Source organism: Polistes dominula, unplaced genomic scaffold (genome assembly GCF_049000335.1).
Source record: "Polistes dominula isolate Pdom_NZ unplaced genomic scaffold, Pdom_raw_medaka contig_23, whole genome shotgun sequence".
Lineage (NCBI taxonomy): Eukaryota > Metazoa > Arthropoda > Insecta > Hymenoptera > Vespidae > Polistes > Polistes dominula.
In genome coordinates, this window is record NW_028300963.1 from 2,165,068 (window position 1) to 2,184,442 (window position 19,375).

A 19,375-nucleotide genomic window follows, 5' to 3' on the forward strand; every position below is an offset into this window, starting at 1 on the left:
GCGTCACATCTAACTCGTTTTTGTTCTTTCTTAATATAGATAGGAGGTAATTGCGCTTCTGACATTGGTGTATTTTCATACAAAAATCCGAGAGAGTAATCAATGTAGACATCATTATCTGTTGTTGGAGGAGTTGGTGGGCACCACATCTATTATAAATATGGGTTGAAAACAGTTATGATATCGGTATGTCTTGAAATAGTTATGGGAAAGAAAAAATGTTACAACTTATGTGGATATAACTATTCTCACCCATATATCATGTGGTTTCTTATATCCATAAGAGTTATAACATTTCTTCAGTTCTTTGTAACTGTTTCAATCAGAACCAATTTATAACCGCTTGAGAAACAGTTATTATCAGAACCGTTTCAACCCCCAGGTTATAAATTTTACTACTTACATATTGCAATGAATAAAGGTATATCTTAAAATGACATAACAAACACAGATTAATACAAATATATTTGTTTACTAACCGGCATTGGCTCCATCGTGTCGTCTGACAACCATATCTGTAAGACAGGAAAGCATAATCATCAAATCAATTGTATGATGTAAAATTATTCATTGAATAAAAAATGGTAAACAAAACTGTAGAATAATATATAAAAAATTAATAATATATTTATATATTATGCATGTATATATACCATATATATATATATGATTACCTCAGGGCAGTTCTCTTTTTGAAGATATTAATTCAACTTACCTTACCTTACAAAACTTCATGATTATATATATACATTTTTGTTTGACTTTGTTTTAATACATACATTTTCTTTTTTGTTCTAACTATCACGAATATTAGTAACAAATAAACTAAACTTTTTCTTTTTCTCTATAATAATAAATATAAAAATAAGAGATTAATATACTTTAATTATAGTTAGGAAGAAGAAAAAGGAGGCATGGACACGTATGATTCGCTCAAAGGCTTGTTCCTCTTTTAAACATATATATATATTTTTGTTTATATATATATATGTATATATATATATATGTATACTTTTATATCAAAAAAAGAAAATCATCTCTTTAAACAATATGAAATGTTACCATGATAATTATTATTAGTACTTTTTGAACCCGTACGCTTGTCAATGTGCCTGCTTATATCTTGGGTGACTCCAAGTTTGGAATGGCAAAGGCAGTGTTTTGGTGCCATTTTTCTAAACTATAGATTATTATACTGGAGCTCTTTCTATGCATGCTACAATCTAAAAATAATAACAAATATCTTTTCTTTTGCCTTTTATAAACGTGCGGTCATGACAGCCTTGCCACACCAAACCGACATTAACGAGAATGCAAGAGAAGAAGAGAAGAATAATAGAAGAGTAGAAGATAAGAAGAAAAGAAGAGAAGAAGAAGACGGGTTTATTTTGTAGATAGCTAAAAGAGAAAGAGGTGAAGAAAAAAAAATAGAAATAGAAATAATAACAGAAGAGAGAGAGAGAGAGAGAGAGAGAGAAAGAGATATATATATATATAAAGAGATAAAAATTAAGAAATAGAGAAGAAAGCACGCGCGCGAGAGAGAAAGAGAGAGAGAGAGAGAAAGTGTGAATAATTTACTTTAGAAATATATTATATAAACAAGCACACTGAGCAAGTTGTTTGACACCAAAACGGAACTGAACCTTTGATCGAACAGACTTGGATACGCACCAAGAAATAAGAAAACACATTTTGTTAGCTTTTTTATTTCGTAGTAAGGAATACTTTGTTTATTATCCTTTCTCGGATGCACTCGATCATACAAAAAACAGGCACGCAACTTAAGTATTACATTGGGGGAGAAAAGGATATATTGATAAACGAAGAATTAGTCTTACAGCTAAGATATAATCAGGTCATCATACCTTGCCGTGTTTTACTCTTGGCGCAAGGTATTTCTTTCTTTTTTTACTTTTTTGTTTGTTTGTTTGTTTGTTTTTTGTTATGAGAGCAGAAGTACGGCGCGTATTTTCTTAATAAATTATTATGAACCCTACAATTTTTCTCACTGTACTTTTAGACTCGACATATCATATCTTGTTTCCTTCTTTTTTCTTTTTTTTTAAACGTTTCTCAAACGCTGTTTAAGTCCTAAAAGCTACACGACACAACAGCTTGTTTTTTTTTCATTTTTTTTTTTTACTTTTTTTTTTTTACTGTGTCTCTAATTATATATAAACTATTATAATACACTTGTGTGTCTGTGTGTATACGTCTATGCATGTATGTATATATGTTCTTTCCTGAACGTCTTACTTAACATTATCAATGTATAAATTACAATACCACCGTACGAACGTTATTCCATTCTTTCTTTTTTTGTTTTCGAATCTTTACAATGCAGGGCACGATTTACAATACTAAAAAATATTACATGTGTGCCCCCTTGATTAGTAAAAGATACAAAAGAAGAAATTGAAGAAGAGTAATAATAATTATAATAATAATAATAATAAAAAACAAAAAGAACATCTCTTTCAATATACATATATATATATACAAGGCTACTCGAAATAAAGAAAAATTGGAGAAGGAGAAGAAGAAGAAGAAGAAGAAGAAGAAGAAGAAGAATTAGAAGAAGATGAAGTAACAAAGAGAAGTATAGAAGTAGAAGAGAAGAAGAACAGAACTTGATCTTTCTCGTGTAACTGTATCGCCACCATTTTTTCCATGAGATTTTTCGAAAGAGGCATTTTTGTAATACGTACGGCAGATTTTTACGTAGTAGATTACTAATATATAATATGTATATATTTTATATACAAAAAATGCACTGCTAAATGTTACAGCAATAATAAAATTCCAGTGAGACTCAAGATGATATTAAATTATCAGCACTGAATTTATTCATTGTTATTTCCTCTTTTTCCGAACTTAAAAGAGAAGGAGGAGGATTGGAAGAAGATTGCAATCGAACGGATTTTTTTAACGGTTGTACCTGTACCTCCTCTGTATCTAAAGTCTTTAAAATCGTATCTCCAATTTTACTTTCTGTGGAAACAGGGCTTCTTGATTTATTAGCGGAGGACAATCGTGTACGTTTTAATTTTTTTCTTGACCTTTTCGAAGTGACTTCTGTTAATGTGTCATAACACGACTCATTGCCTATATCGACTAAGGCTATCATAGATTTTAAAGAAACCTTGTCCGTGTTGTTAGTTTTTAATGGATTAGTTGCTGCATTAACAGTTTTGTTAGAATTCAAATAAGTACTGTTTACGTTAGACGCCCCATCCCTTTGTGTTGATTCATTAATGTGCTGCTTTACTTCGTTTTTCAAGTCTGATAATCGTTTGTTTGATACCTCTAATATGTCAGAATTTTTCTTATTTGATAGTTTTGGTTCGCTCGTAGCAGAATTCGCACTTTTACTATTATTCGTTTTGATATTATGATTGTTTCTCGTATCTAATGTAAGAATAGCTACAACTTTAGCGGTTCGTTGAGGTTTTTCTTTGACTTCAGAAAAAGTTAATTTGTTTTGGTCATTCTCCTGTGAAAATGCTTCCTCAGCAGCAACCGCATTACCATTCGTATCTGTGCTTAAATTTTGCTGCTCACACATCTTCTGTTCATCTGAGGCTCCTTTTAACGAAGAATCTGACTTTTTAATGTGTCTATTTCCTCTCAATACCGGTGCTGATGTAGATGGTGTTTTTAAATAATTTAAAGTACCGACCTGCCCAGAACGAGTTACCCTGGATGAACTTTTTTCAGTAGTAGATACTGGTGTACCTGGACGATGTTTCTGATTACCACTAATACTCTCGCTATTACCAATTAGTTTCTTTTGAACAGTTTTACTTTGTGCAGTAGACGATAATTCATTGCTGCTCTCTGTGGTAGATGATTTCATGGGTGGTATGGATCTACTTCTTCTGAATACTACAGGATTTAAAAAACCATTATTGTCCACGGATGATTTCGAGCTACGCGTCGTTGGTTTCTCATAAACTTTATTACTAATATGCTCATCGTTTTTCGTTGAAGAATTAACCGCGATAGATCTAGTGATCGGCCTAAGTGATTTTAAATCTGACGATGGTGTGCCCGGTCGACGTCTTTGAGATTTTTGTATATACGAATTTTCGATTGCTGTTAACATCATTGATTGATTCACGGAAGATCTTGTTACTCTACTATAATCCGGAGCAGATTGGGAATTACTATTATTACTATCAGAAATTCGGGACAGGTTTGCTTTTGCTGTTAGAATTTGTGAATTAAGAGCAACATTAGAACGATTAGTAGCTTCTTGTTTTATATTCTTCATATTACACGATGAATTTTCCTCGAGTTTTGTATTGGCATCAGATGTTACTTCCGAATCAACATTGTTGATTGAATTTTCTAATAACATTACAGCTTTAGCGCTACGCGTGGTTACTCCTAGAGTACTAGATAAATCAGATTTCCATGATTTAGATTTCAATTCGTTATTTGAGCATTCTTTGGACGATTCTGTAACTATTTTTTTAGGTATTTCAGATTTTTCAAAGTTCGTTTCTTTATTCAATTCATTACTTAAGTCGTTAGATTCATTTGTAGGAAGAGAATCATCTAAGGTACTAACTGTAGAAGACAGTTCTAGTTGATCGTCATCTTCAGTAACCTGATTCTTAGCAATTTCGGTAGTAAATTTTTGACTAGTATCAATTGATATCACAGAATTTTCTGTAACTGATTCATTAATCAAATCTTCAGTTTCCATTGAAGAATTATCGATACTTTGAAACGTTGCATCTGAATCGACACTTCTGTGCTCATCTAATAAAGATGAATTAGATTCTTTTAAATCTATGCGAGAATTAATTTTAGTTTCATTATTATCTACAGTTACAGGATCAGAACTATTTTCATTTTGTATATTTTTATACGAAGAAAGCGAGTATGCAAATGATGTAGATTTTGAATTAGAGTTAGGCATTGGACATGTTGATTTATCGTCACTGCTTAAATACGCTGAAGAAGAATTGGATTCCGAATAATTTGATTTATCAGTAGTTTCGTCAATTAAAATTTTAGAAATTATTGGTTCACTACTGGATTCTAACATTTTTTTCACATTGTTTCTAATAGGATTTTCTTTAACATTTTCTGAAGATTCACTACTCTCATTGATGGGATCTTTATTCTCTAATTTGTCTTGATTATGTTTTGCATTATCAAAAGATTTATTAATTTCATTCAATAAAGAATTCGTTTTTTCAAAAGATTCCGAATTTCTATTATTATCCACGCTAGTAGTAGTATCATCTAATTCTAATTTAACTTGAGAAACTGTCGTTGTAACGTCAGAAGATTTTACTGATGAAGATGAAGACTGAAGGGAAGAAGCTTTTTCACCAGCAGTTTCATTATTAGCGAGTATCGTAGTTGAATTAAAAGATTTTTCGAAAACTACATTACTTTTATTTATCTGGGAAATCGTATCTTCAACATTTGAAGAAATTACAGATGCAGATTTCGAATCGTCAGATTTAACGTATATCTCCTCAGTTTCCGACAATTCGGAACACTTAACGACGTCTGTCGTGATGCTGTTATCTTTATTATGACATTTTATAGAATTTTCATCAATTTGCAATTGACAGGAAAGATTCGAAGAAGATTCTTCACAGTTAATAGTAGTCTTTTTATAACTCTCCTCAATAGCCTTATTTGCTTTAACCCTATCTTCATCTTCGTCAGAATCGTTTAATTTTCCAGTCATATTCAAGTCACTTTCAATCTGTGATAAAGAGGAGGCAGAGATATTGGCGGTCGCCTCATTCCCTTTATGATCAATTTTATTTCTTTTGCTAGACCTACGTCGACACTTTGGTTTAGCTCCAGGAAGAATCGGACTTACGTCTAATGTCCACAAATTGATCTTAACGTTTCCCCTAGATCTAGTTCGTGGACTGTTTAAATCAAAATGATTTTGATCACAAGGTTTATTCGAACGATTATTACGTTTGGGATAAGATCCTCGTTCTGAATCATTACGATTATCAGTCTCTTCCTCTTCGTCCTCTTCGTCACCTTGACTTTGACTTTCTGTATGGCTTGACTCCTCATCGAGACTATCCTCAACAACATCTTCCTCCTGAGAATCCGAATCAGACTCTGTTGTAGTATCTGTTTCGCTCTCAGAAGATTCCCGAGTACTTCTACTATTGCGTTTTCGCGAACCTCTCCTCCTCCTCCTCCTACTACCACCACTACTACCTTGCCGAACTTTCTTACTAACTAATTTCTTTGAATTATTAGCACTATTAACCTGATTCTGCGCGTCCTCACGTCCAAAGGTCAGAGGTTTCTCGTCATCATCAGCCAGTCGCATACGTCTTTCCTCTTCCTCGCGAAGTGCACGCAAACGATCCATTTCCCATTCTTTCTTCTGTTCTTCGAGTTCACGTTCGGCGGCCGCCAATTGTGCGGCTGAAAACGCACCTTCAGACTCTTCCACGAACTTCATCGCGTATCGTTCAATTGGCGTTAACTAAATACGAGAAAATGTTTTGATGAATTTTATATTAAAACAGAATTAACAATTTTACTTCTTTTTGTTTTATAATAATTATATACGTAAGTTGCTGTTGTTGGATTATAAAATTATTTTAATGAATTTCATTACCTGAGACACTAAATTCTGTACTTCTTGTTCCGCCTTGCTAACTTGAAGGTCTTCTTTTTCTACATCATCTAAAGGAATATTCTCGTCAAATTCTGCTAAATCAGCAACTGCCTCAGCTTTTGCTATTTTAGCTGCCTGAACATCGAGATCTTCTTCCGCAGCTGCAAGAGCACTTTCAAGAGCACCCATTGCAACTTTATCTTCAACGTGTTGTGACAGATTTGGTATTTGTACACCCGAGGAATCCTTGCTCATGGATTTATCTCGATCTTTTTGTTCAAGTACTTCTGCCATCCTGGTTGATGCATCATTTTCAGATTGATCGATATTAAAGAGATCTTGAATGGTAGACTGTAAAGTATACATAAGGATTATAAATAAATTTAAAATATATTAGATTTGTTTGCATTGATAATGATAGAATTCTTACACTCTTAAAGTAAGCTGTTGTAAAGTTTCCACCTTCGATAGCAAGATCTCCAAGTAATCTTTTTTGATTAGCTTTCTTCAAAATATTTTCTTCTACAGTTTTTTCGCTTACCAATCTAATCAAAATTCAATGCAACATATTATTTATTTGTCACTTAATTTCTTACTTTAATTTTATGAACAACCATAGATACAGCAATATCAAGTTTACCTGTAAATATGTACGTCGCGTGTTTGACCTATTCTATGGCACCTATCTTGTGCCTGAGCATCCATTGTAGGATTCCAGTCACTATCATAAAATATGACTGTATCTGCACCTGTTAAATTCACACCGACTCCACCGGATCTTGTAGATAGTATAAAACAAAATATTCGTTTGTCCCCATTAAATCTTTCCATTAGTACCTGAAAAAAAGAATTGAACAATGAAACGACATTGAACATTTAATATTTGATGATATAAAAATAGTCGAACATACCTGCCGTTGATCTACTCTAGTAGTGCCGTCTAAACGCAAGTATATATGACCATGGAAATTAAGAAAAGCTTCGAGTACATCTAACATCCTAGTCATTTGAGTAAAAATGAGAACTCTATGATTTTCAGACTTCAATTTTCTAAGAAGAAGATCCAAGGACTGTAGTTTACCACAATCGTATTGTATTAATCTAGGTTCAGGGAACTGTGTCATCATCGACCTGGTCACCGGATGGAATAATTGCATTTTCTGTGACAACTCGTGTTGCAATTCTATCTGTATACGACGCTGACTCCAAAGTTTATGCGGCGGTGGATGAGAAACATGGAAGCGCGGTACTGGTGCACGTACAGCAGGAACGTAAACAACAAATCTTTAATAAAAAATAACTCCATGAAGATAACAGAGATATTAAATAATTATATTCAATAATATTAATTAAAGTTACCTCTCAAAAACTTCTTTAAGTTCTTCAACAATTCGTTCAGTACTTTTTATTGCTTCTGCTAACGCTTCTGTACAGGAGAAAAATTGCTTCCGTGTACGAACAGGCATTTTGGCAGTTGTGCAATTTACAAGACCATTATGCCAAGTGCAAGCTGTGGATGGTTTTCCAATTCTTAATGCAGTAAATAAATCTTCACCGTATAAAGGACACGCTTCACATCGACCTTCGTTGATGTTTGCCAATGTACGAAGTTTTCCCTGTCTTCTTTGCTTTCTTTCTTCTTCCAATTGTGGCTGATATATAATAAAATATAATAGTTCATAAAAATGTAATAAAATATTATATTTTGACAGATTTTAATAATAATATAATCATGCACAAATATTTACCAAATGAAATTCTGATTTAGGCTGTTCCTTTGCTTGGGTCTTTTCAGATTCCTTTATCGTATGCCTTGTAATAATGCCACAGCGCAAAGTTTGTTGAGTAGGTTGTCCATTACCAGCAGTAGACTGTGCCTGTGATCCAGTAACATTCAAGGGAGGAACCCTCATTACTGGTCTCCCACTAGTTCCACTCGAAGTTGTAACAACTCCTCCAACGACTTTATTTACTGTGGTCGCAGAAGTAGATAGGCCCATTATAGATTTAGATAGTACTGTTAATCGTTGTCCAGTCGGTGTCATTACCGGAAATGAAACTGAAATAAAATAACATTTTCTTTATTAATACACTGATGCAAATTTGATATCATTGACTTAGAATATAAAACTTTTGTTATTAATTATAAATGTTATAATTAAAATACAATATAAATTTGTATTAAAATCAGCAAAGACACATAACATCATGCAAAGATACTTCACGTATTATCATGCTCATTTTTGAAATTATGTGATTGTCAGTGGGAAATGATCACTCTTCTCACAAACCTGTGTTAGTATTTTGTTGATTTGAAGTCAAAATGATATGTCTACCAGTAGAGGTTTGAACCAGCTGTGCAAAACCAGGCACTGGTATTCTCTGGACGGAATCACCTTGTTTGACTGTAACTGTCTGTGTAGCCAACCTTTGCAGTCCATCTCGAATATTTGCATTCCCAACTGTAATTCTCTGTGCATTCGTAGATGCTGTTGTTGATGTAGTCGTTGTACTTTGTGAGTTATGTGCCAATGTTCCAACAGGTATAGCTATTAGATACATGGAACTTATGTAGAACATATACAAAACAAAAGCTAATAATACTAGTATTATTGTATTCTTGGTTCTAGAATGCTTATAAAATAAGATGATTATAAACAAGCTGGCCCGAGAAAATTATTCTAGCACCGTTGCAAACATGATTGAACATTACATACAATCACCAATCGACGATGCATTAAAAGATTTTTCAAACATTTCAATTCAATACCTTTCACACTGCCTTGATGCTGCACCAATTGCACGGAATATCCTTGCAATTGTTGACCACCTGCTACTCGCAATGTTACACCTTAAATGAATATAAATGATATATTTAGATCTACAATAATCTTTTTTACAAAGAAAATATTTATATGAATTATGAAGACTACAAAACAATTCATACCTTGACCTGGAGTACTTTGATTATTTAAAGATTTAATTAATGGTGATGTGCCAACCCTTGGAGTTGGTAATATACCAGCTAAACTTTTAACTTTAGTTTGAGCCGGCTGTGGAGTTGACGATGGTTTAACTTGATTTGATAATCTGACATTAATTTTAATTTTTCCTGAAGGACATCTAGGAGGTGGATCTGGCTGACTATCTATTTCTTCAATTAGTTTTCTAGGAGTTTTTAAGCGTTTTATTCTATGTGCCCCAAATGCTGTTAATGTAAATTCCAAGTCTAACAATAACAGATTTAAGGTAGACAGGTCAATATGCTGTAAAAATATATAGAATAAAATTACATTTAACATATGTATATCAAATATACAATTATATATTAATATGAAATTATAAAATATATTTACTTTAAATGGATCATAATCAAAAATACTCCATACTAGAGAAGCTGTAATAAATTCTATTGCTTCCATTTGAAACGGTGAAACTGTAGGTCGGACTTCAAATAAGTTTGGATGATTACACACTTTGCGCAATTGCATTAATACGTTAATTACACTTAACAAATTTCCACTAGCCAAAGTTTCCTTCGTCCTTTTGATATAAATTAAAATTAATTAATGTTCATATTTAATATGTAATATATACTTTATTACCTTACAATGAGAATCAAAATATCATAATTAAATGATAAAGTAAATTACTTACTTGGCTCGAGACATGAAATCATCATACAAGTATCTTTGTCTTTTGGACAATCGACACATAACGACATGCTCATATTTCTTTGGCAATTGTTTTTCCACCTCAGTTTTTAATCTCCTTAAAAGGAACGGTCTTAGTACCTAAAAGAACAAAATTCAATATAAATAAGTAATTAATTTGTATAAACATAGTATTAACAAGATAATGCATGTGAAATATATGTATATAGTTATAAAAATCTAAAAATTATTGTTTCTCCAGACAGGATACGTATGCCATATAAATTACCATTTCTGACACGCGAGTTTTATGGAGAACTTATTTAATATCTCGCTATTTATGAATAAAAACACACATCGTTATAAGATATCACGTGTCTGTTGTCGGTAGCGAGAAAATTTTATTTTATATATATATTTTTTTTTATTAACAGACAAGTGCAAAAATAGTACGTACAGACCTTGTGTAGACGACGAATAATATTCTCGTTGTACTCGCTGTTTCCTTCAATCATTCCGGTAACAGGATTACTGAACCACTCTTTAAATTCTCTATGAGATTGAAACACATTTGGCATTAAAAAATGCATTAAAGACCATAATTCCATTAAATTATTTTGAAGAGGCGTTCCTGTTAGTAGCAATCGCCTAGAATCAAATACAAAGATATACTCTAATGTGTTTTTATAAATTAATTAGTTGGTTACATACATATTTAAATTCTTTATTTTAATATTCACCGTTGCGTTTGAAAATTTAATAGCAATTGCCATCTTTGTGACTTAAAATTTTTAATATTTTGAGCTTCGTCTAAAATGAGGTATTTCCATTTTTTTCTTCTAAAACTTTGATGATCTTGTATAACAAGTTTGTAAGATGTAATGCATATGTGAAAAGCGTTTGGTTTGGTCCATCCTGAAAAATATAATTTTATCAAATAAAATTTAAACAATATTTCTATTTGTACAATATTATCATTGTGGAAAAGAAATTCTTTATTATTACCTGTCCTCTTTTGCTTTCTCTCTTTTTGTGTACCATAATACGTTAATATTTTAAATCCTGGACACCACTTTTTACATTCCATTTCCCAATTAAGCATTACAGATGTTGGTACTATTATAAGATGAGGACCCCAGTTACCCTTTTCGCAAGCCAAATGTGCTAACAATGCTATTGTCTGTATAGTTTTTCCCAAACCCATTTCATCGGCTAAAATACCATTCAACTTTCTATCATACATTGTTACAAGCCAATCCAACCCAATATGTTGATACTCCCGAAGTGAATGTTTTAAAAGAAACGGGATTTTTGTAACAACCTATAAACGTGAAATGTTTATAAGTACCCATATTTGAATTAAAAAAAATATATATATATAATACAAAAGAATAAATGTATTTTGTGAAAAAAAAAAAATGTCGTGACAACTTTTTAAAGTAAATCAATATATGAAGTTACTAAATGACAACGTAGTCACTTATACTTTACCCTTCCTGAAATGGTCTATGTGCAACTGAGATATCACATTACCTTGGATGGAAAGGGTAATACTTGTACTATCAACTTATCAGCAAAATATTCAAAATAAGATTAAAAATTACTTACACAAGTAGTAAGCAAAGTATTGCCTTTAGGTTGTATGCTTTCTGCTAAAGCTGCTACATTGTCCATTTCATTATGAGCATCTTCGACGTGATCTGCTTCTGAAGTCTAAAGATAAATATTCGACGTATAATAATAATAATTTATTTATCAAATAAACAATAATAAAATATAAATAAATACTAGCCTTATTTTCACTCGGTTTCTCAGTAGATGGTTCTTCTAATAAAGATTTTAGGCCTACATCTGTTTCCGTATCACTATGCATTTGTGAATCCTCAGCTTCATCGCTTTCTTCACTTTCACTTTCACTACTAGTTACTTGTTCTTCGTTCTCCTGAGTTTTTTCTTGGTCAGTTTCTTTATCAGACTCTATAAAACAAATATTTAATATAATTGTGAACAAATATTATACTTTGATTATATTAAATATTTTAAAAGTTTTTTAATTAATCTCAGACAAATGCCTCGTATTACATCAAAAAAAAATAGGATCAAGTATGAAAACCATAGCTGTCACCATCAGGATTGGTAAAGTTATCATCATCGATTATTATAAACAAATTTTAAAAATATATTGTTAAATGACAAAATTCAAACCATAGAGATTTACCTTGAGCATCATCCTCTTCTACATCCATTGGTGGATCATTTGACATGTTACCATATTTTGCCATAAGTTCATCAATAGACATTTCATTCTCTGCCTATAAATATAAATATATTTTATTTAATAATAATATAATTCTCTGAAATGTTTGTTTTTTCTAAATCGTATGCAATACAAACCTTGAGATCGTCCAACTCCTGCTTGTGGTCTGTGCTTCCTTCTATTTTTTCCTGTTCCATTATAGTATCTTCTTCATCGGAAGACTCATCCGACGCAGCTACAAAATCAGTATCTTTATCCGAACTTTTTTCATTTTCCTGTAATAAAAATGGCATTGTTATAAATCATTACATTTTATTAACAACTAATTTTTAGATATAAAAAAAAAATATATATATATATATACCGCTTCTTCAACTTCTTTTTCACTAGGTGACAAGCTTTTATTTCTATCTTCTAAATAATTTGGTGGTAGATCTTTCAGAAGATCTTCTAAAGGCATTTCTGATTCTTTTTTTAATAATTCTATTTCTTCTTTTTGATCTGTAGTTGATTTCATTTCTTCTTCTGCTTTAGCTATTGTTTCTTCGTCGTCATCTGAACTTTGATTTGGCTGAAATTCCTCTGCAATAAAAAAATTAATTTATTTTTAGATGAACTCTCATAACTTAATAACATTGAATAGATGAAACAAATTCATTTTAATTTACCATCAGAAGGAGGTTTTCCAGTTGGTACTGGCGAGGAAATACGTGAACTATTTATTGAAGCTGGAATACTCTGAGAGCCATCAGTTTTATTAAGACCTTCAGTTAACCATGTTGAATATTTTTCTGTTTGTCCTACAATGAAATTTAAATGCTGATCTAATGCCTTTTTTCTTTTCTCTTCTAGCCTTGTTTGCTGTTTATACTCCACCAGCTACAAAGAAAAATATTATGAATAAAAAATAATAATTTTTTGTTAATGAAATAGCATTAATCAAACATCTTAATATATGTGTTTAAAGAATAAATGTCCAGCATCAATATTCTTTGACGGTACAAAAATAATTAATACAGCCATACACAATATGCTGACTTTGCTGTTCCCACAACGAGCACACAATCTTAACAAATGTATATTAAAACTGTCGGCTTATTAGTGTGGGGTAACAATAAGTGTTGTGTCTGTACGTGTACATAAATCATGACAATATAAAAATAAAATATAATATAAAATTACCTTTTCTACATTAGCCCAAAAAGTTTTAATTTCTTTTGCAACAAAACTGGCAATTTTCTTGAGTCGAAGTTCTTGAGACTTTTCAGCTTTTTGAGCTTGAATAGCTTTTTCTTGAAAATGTTTTTGCACCATGCGTGCACATTTTTTCGCAGCAGCTTTCTTCCACTTTCTTTCTTGCGCAAAATCAGCAGCTAGCCAAACCATTTCCTCCAATAAATAATCCCAATGAGCCTTTGTTCTTGCAGGCTCTTGTACCTTTGGTAATCTTCTTTCGGACCATAGCCCATCTCGTTGTAATTCCGCAATCCTTTGCATTACGTACGCTTCCTATAAGTTTCATAAAATATACATATATATTAAAATATATTCAAATTGTTGTTTAAATTAATACACAATCGTTTAAATAATAACCTACTTGTTTTGCTTTTTCTACAATTTGTTCTTGATTATTCGTAATATCACTTGAAGTTGCAGAAGTAGAAGATAATTTCGTAAACTTAACAGCAGGTTGAGAAGTACTTCTAGATGGGCTAGGAGCTTTTGTTACAACCGGAGTGATAGGTGTTTTCTCTGTAACTGGACTCGCAGGAGTTGTTTGTTTTGGCATCTCTGGGACTAATGGAGTTCCACCTGATATAACAGAAACAAATGATCATTGTAAATAAGTTATGAAAATATGAATAATTGATGTGGAACTTTTTAAGTTGTTGTAACAAAGCGCCCTTTAGTTGAATACATTTGCTAAACAACCTTACATATGCTTTGTATTATTTTATCATGCCAAGAAATCGTTTCAATGTGTAAATTATTAAAACATTTGCCTGGCATGAAATTTACATATTATAACATAAATGAAGATATATATATATATATATTCACATATATAATAATTATACAAAATTGAAATATAAAAAATATAATAGGAAAATAGCATATGTAGCTATAATAGCAACATAAATAATAAATGTGAAAACAAGAAAGGATCAAGAAACTTTATTCCTAATACATACAACTTTCAATTTCAACATTCAAATAATAAAAAAAAAAATAACAAGAATTATTAAATTATATATCTGATAATATTGACAATGATCTTTCTTATCATAGACTTGAAATAAAATATAATATAATTATTATTATTATAATAATCATGCAGCAAATAAAAGGAGTTTGTCAGAAATAATACAATCGTAAATAATTGTAATCCCAATAAAGCCACAAATTAAATTGAAATGAGAAGTATATGAATAAAATTTGATATGATCTTAGTAAATTTTCATATGTTATACATTATTCCAAATGTATAACAATATAATAAAATTGTATCCACCACCCGCAACATAACTAGCACCTTGCAAATAATTAACAGAATAAAAAGCACATACAAACAGAAAAAATGACATTTAATTATTACTTAAACATAATAGAGAAATCAAGATTTGTTCAATGATTTATCAAATTAAAACATAATTGTTCACCTCAAAGTAAATTTGTATGAAATATTCTAAACATCAAATGACAGGCCCTATAGTAAGTAATCACCTATAATGAGCGTGGGTGCTAGAGTAGAAGTAGGTGGAGGGTGAACGGTGACTGGTGAAGACTGTATTGCTGCTCGGAAGGCAAACACCATGCCATGGCGGCCCCCTTGAGGCCTACCTGGTACTTGTCCTATTGCGCAAATGATTTTTTATTTTATCATGATACATCTACTAAATGCCATTTGCTTTGACGACTAAATTATTTTTTCCACAATATGTCTAATGTATTAAAATATGTTAAATTAGCCATTTCCTTTGATTCATATAATTTCAATAAGATTATTGATTATCACTTATTATGTTTTAATATGACTTTTAGATAAATATGTAAAATAATGATTGCAGTACCACAGGCTATCAGTGAGGTAATACTTCAAGGCATGCGAAATATATAGTATTATGTAAGAGAGTTGATACTGGAATAAAGGTGTGTATAAATGCTTATAATTTTTTGTGCACTTATGTACAAGAAATCAACTATTTATCATTTTATAGCTATTGTTAGTAATACAAATTAAATAGCTAAGCCTCTGCTAAGTATTGCATTTAATACCTTGTTGATTAAGTTGAGCAACAGCAGCAGGTAAAGTTGTAGATACTGCAACCGGAGTCACACCAACTCCAGAAATTTTTACTTCTGCGCTCTGATTCGTAGGAACTGTAGTTGAAGCAGATGTCGTAACTGGAGATAGTGGAATTTCTCGTATTGATGGTAATGGAACCGTTAAATCTTCATCATCATCATCTGGATCTAATCTATGTTGCCTTAAAAAATGTAAATACTGTGATGTAGGTGGACGTTTTCTCCAAGCTTGATAATCCATCATATTTCCACCAACATGAAGGAAGAACAATTCTGAAACGTTCTCTGTATATTTTTCTCTTATTGCTCTCATTCTCTTTATCTTGTGTTCTAAAATACGTTTTTTATAACTCGTACAATCATCTGCAGTAGCAGTTACTTTTTCCGTATTTTCTGTAAGTTTTAATCTTTTCCTTGCTGGTGGTGATTGCATTGAAACTTGAGAAGTAGGCGCAATGAACATGTTCCCCATAGAAGTTCGTACAAGTTTAGGTGAAGTCGCCAATACAACCTTTGTCGAAGTTTGACGAGAAGGTGATGTAAGAGGCGTACCACTTGCACCTGGAACTCCCACAGTGCTAACACGAGGTGATGTGTTACTAATATTAACAATCCTCGTAACACCAACTTGCTGAACATTTGTATTGGTTGTAGCACTACTTGTAATAACCTAAAGAAGACGTAAAATATTTTATTCACAACCTAATACACAACCATATTTTATAAAGCAAGCAAAATATTCAAACAGAAATACATAACCTAAAAAGAAGAAACGCATATTGTAAAGAAAAGTATAGAGAGAAATTTATGCTACCAAGTTAATATTTTATAGTTATATTTTTTATTCATAATAACCTGTGTAAGACCGGGAACTTGTGAAGTAATAACAAACTGCTGGCCACCACCAGTAGTGAGTACATTGAGCCCTTGAGCTGAAGCCAGAACTTGCTGGAGACTGACAGTTTGTTGTGCTGCACCACCATTGTTTCCCCCATTATTTCCTCCACCCCCGGAAAGGGGCGGCAAAATAGGTGCACTTTGCTTATCACTCATTACATGTGACACTATAAAAATTGTTCATTATACTGTACTAAAATGATATCTAATCTAATTTAAATTCAAAGTGAAATTTTATATACTATAAACAAAACTATATAACTAAAAGTTGGTTTGCTATGCAAATATTTCAGTACTGTAAGATTAAAAAAGAAAATAATTATAAAAAAAAATATATATATATATAAGATTAAAAATAGAATAAACAAAATAAAATAAAGATACTACAAAATACATATAATTTGTATGAACATAAGATAATATTATCTCTTACATGAAATAAGACAAAGAATATTCAATTTTTTAAAAAGAAAAAAAAATTAAGAGATTCATTTAATAAATTTTACGTATACATACATACATACATACATACATGTGTGTAGATATATGAGACTATAATAACGATATAAACAAAACATTTACGTATGTTATTTGAACCAATTTAAAACACTTCTATATATCAAAACATCCAACACAAATAAAATTACATACGGAATGTCAACGTAATTAATTATCTTATGAGTATTTAATGAGTACAAAAAGTATTGCATGGCATAATGCATTTCTTTTTTTAGTTTTTAACAAACACATACTCAGACGGGATCTTTGTTCTGGGAATAGAATACAAATACGGTCATATAAGAATGTTAATTGATTTGTGAAAAAAGCGCCGAAATCAAAATTTCGCTATGTATTCATTCATAAAGACTCATTGGAATTTATAAAACGTTAGTACTGCGCAGAAGTGCGCGTGCATTGAAAATTACGGTATCACGAAGACATTGAATGTCTCAGCGACCAACCGGTCGTCGAAAATAGCGTTGTCATTTCGAATATCGAAAGAAAGTTAAGAATACCCGAGACTTACGCGACAAACATTAGGGGCGTACGAGTGTTCCTTCGACGAATAAATTAAGATTTTCCGAATAAATACTTTTGTAATATAGATTTTAAATATGCTAATTAATAATTAAGACACAAAGTACGTTATTTTTGATTCTTTAAACTATACAGTTAACCGAGATATATATTTTCTTATAATTGCGTCAGTGGAGCCTCGCGGTGATACAAAAGAAATTTTTCGTCCGCCATGTTGGCGTTGCTCGATACGAGGGCGGACTTACCATAATGTAATCACAAAATTCTGCAACGTAGGTGAGCCATCCACGAAAATAATTGTCACACCCGTGATCGGCGAACGTTAAATAGTAATTAGGTACTTCACGTAATATACGCTACATGAGCTATATCTAATATTTTACAGAACATTTTCGCTCGACTTGCTCAAGGACGCAGACACTTCTAAACATGGCGACAGCTCCCGATAAAATTTCAGACGGGACCAGATCAGGAGTAGCTTGCTCATGATCATTTACAGAAGCCACGGTTGGATGGCGCTACTATGCAGCTCGAATTTTCTGATTGGTTGAAACGAAGGAAACGCTTGGCAACGTGGCATCAACGGAATCACGCGATTGGTGGAATGTTAAAATGTTAAAACTGCTAATTTTAATCAAATCAGCAACCATTATTCCTTGCTTGTATTAATATTTCTTAAATATTTACATTAATTTTTTTATAATAATTTATTATTCTTGCATGATTACACAAAAAATTATCAAGATTAAATTTTATTTATATGATCTTAAGACAAAGACTCCATTTGAACTAATATAAACTTAGTATATCTTTTATGGTTGATCTAAAAAGGCTTTTATTCTTTACTAATCCTAATATAGCATTATAGATCCATAACCATACAAGCAAATATTTAAATGATCACTAGTATTTTTTTATAATAATGCACATATACGGTGGTTTTTTAGTATCGTCAGCGTAATAATTACAATTATAATCAATTATATGAATTACACAAAGAAACTTCTATAGAAATGTCGAATGGATTACTAACGAGTATTCTATTATCAGAAAAAATTGATATTCGTAAAAAAAATAAAGCGGATGCAATAGGATGAAATTTGTACTCACTTTTTATCATCTCATCCTGTGTTCCGATGATACTTGGAGCTCATTCCACCGTTGAAATATTTTCTGTTCGACACCACGTGCACACGATTGCCTATCTCTGACCATGTGCGTGCCTGATGAACAAAGCTTCCGTATAAAGGAAAAATACGTAGGATGCGTATCTTCGATGTACGACATTGAAATATTCGATTTTTAATGAGTTGAAGAAAACCATTAAAAGGAGACTTCTTCATCTTCAAATTGACCTAAGATTGATACGACAAAAAAACAATGTGAAAAACAAGAAAGACGAATATAAATAAATATGTGAATACGAGAAAGGTTAATCTTAGAAAAAATATGTCTTACCACGATGTATCTTCTTCTCTCCTTGAATAATTCCATCCACTTGAATTTTTCTTCATCGGGCTAACCGCGTGCTTCACGAGCAAACACCAGAATGACGTCTGAGGTCATTTCGAGTACTTAATACAGCGCATCATCTACTTTAGA

At 31.7% G+C, this 19,375-nt stretch overlaps 1 protein-coding gene and 2 non-coding genes across 5 annotated transcripts; all 3 read right to left on the bottom strand.

Moving 5' to 3' along the window:
* Nucleotides 1-1,693: 1,693 nt before the first annotated feature.
* LOC107065209 (domino) lies at nt 1,694-19,367 on the bottom strand. 3 transcript variants are annotated; one of them, XM_089172573.1, is made up of 28 exons: nt 19,232-19,367; nt 18,884-19,128; nt 16,694-16,902; nt 15,809-16,508; nt 15,257-15,385; nt 14,130-14,344; nt 13,715-14,041; nt 13,201-13,411; nt 12,897-13,114; nt 12,670-12,807; nt 12,494-12,587; nt 12,068-12,252; nt 11,884-11,988; nt 11,281-11,596; nt 11,016-11,190; nt 10,737-10,923; nt 10,280-10,416; nt 9,979-10,165; nt 9,570-9,888; nt 9,393-9,473; nt 8,914-9,171; nt 8,371-8,681; nt 7,982-8,274; nt 7,534-7,906; nt 7,263-7,459; nt 7,053-7,167; nt 6,623-6,973; nt 1,694-6,487 (listed from the first exon to the last, which is right to left on the bottom strand). In XM_089172573.1, exons 2-28 carry the CDS (start codon nt 18,891-18,893, stop codon nt 2,816-2,818), a joined length of 9,513 nt encoding a protein of 3,170 aa, XP_089028699.1. In that variant the 5' UTR covers nt 18,894-19,128; nt 19,232-19,367; the 3' UTR covers nt 1,694-2,815. The 3 variants fall into 3 exon arrangements, with proteins under 3 accessions (XP_089028699.1, XP_089028701.1, XP_089028700.1); XM_089172575.1 differs by lacking the exon at nt 15,257-15,385; XM_089172574.1 differs by lacking the exons at nt 18,884-19,128; nt 19,232-19,367 and adding an exon at nt 18,019-18,166.
* On the bottom strand, nt 10,524-10,649 carry LOC149032507 (small nucleolar RNA SNORA26). The gene has a single exon (XR_016176671.1). It is a non-coding gene; the product is annotated as a small nucleolar RNA SNORA26 (small nucleolar RNA).
* Nucleotides 13,506-13,642, bottom strand: LOC149032508 (small nucleolar RNA snoR639/H1). The gene has a single exon (XR_016176670.1). It is a non-coding gene; the product is annotated as a small nucleolar RNA snoR639/H1 (small nucleolar RNA).
* Nucleotides 19,368-19,375: the final 8 nt, after the last annotated feature.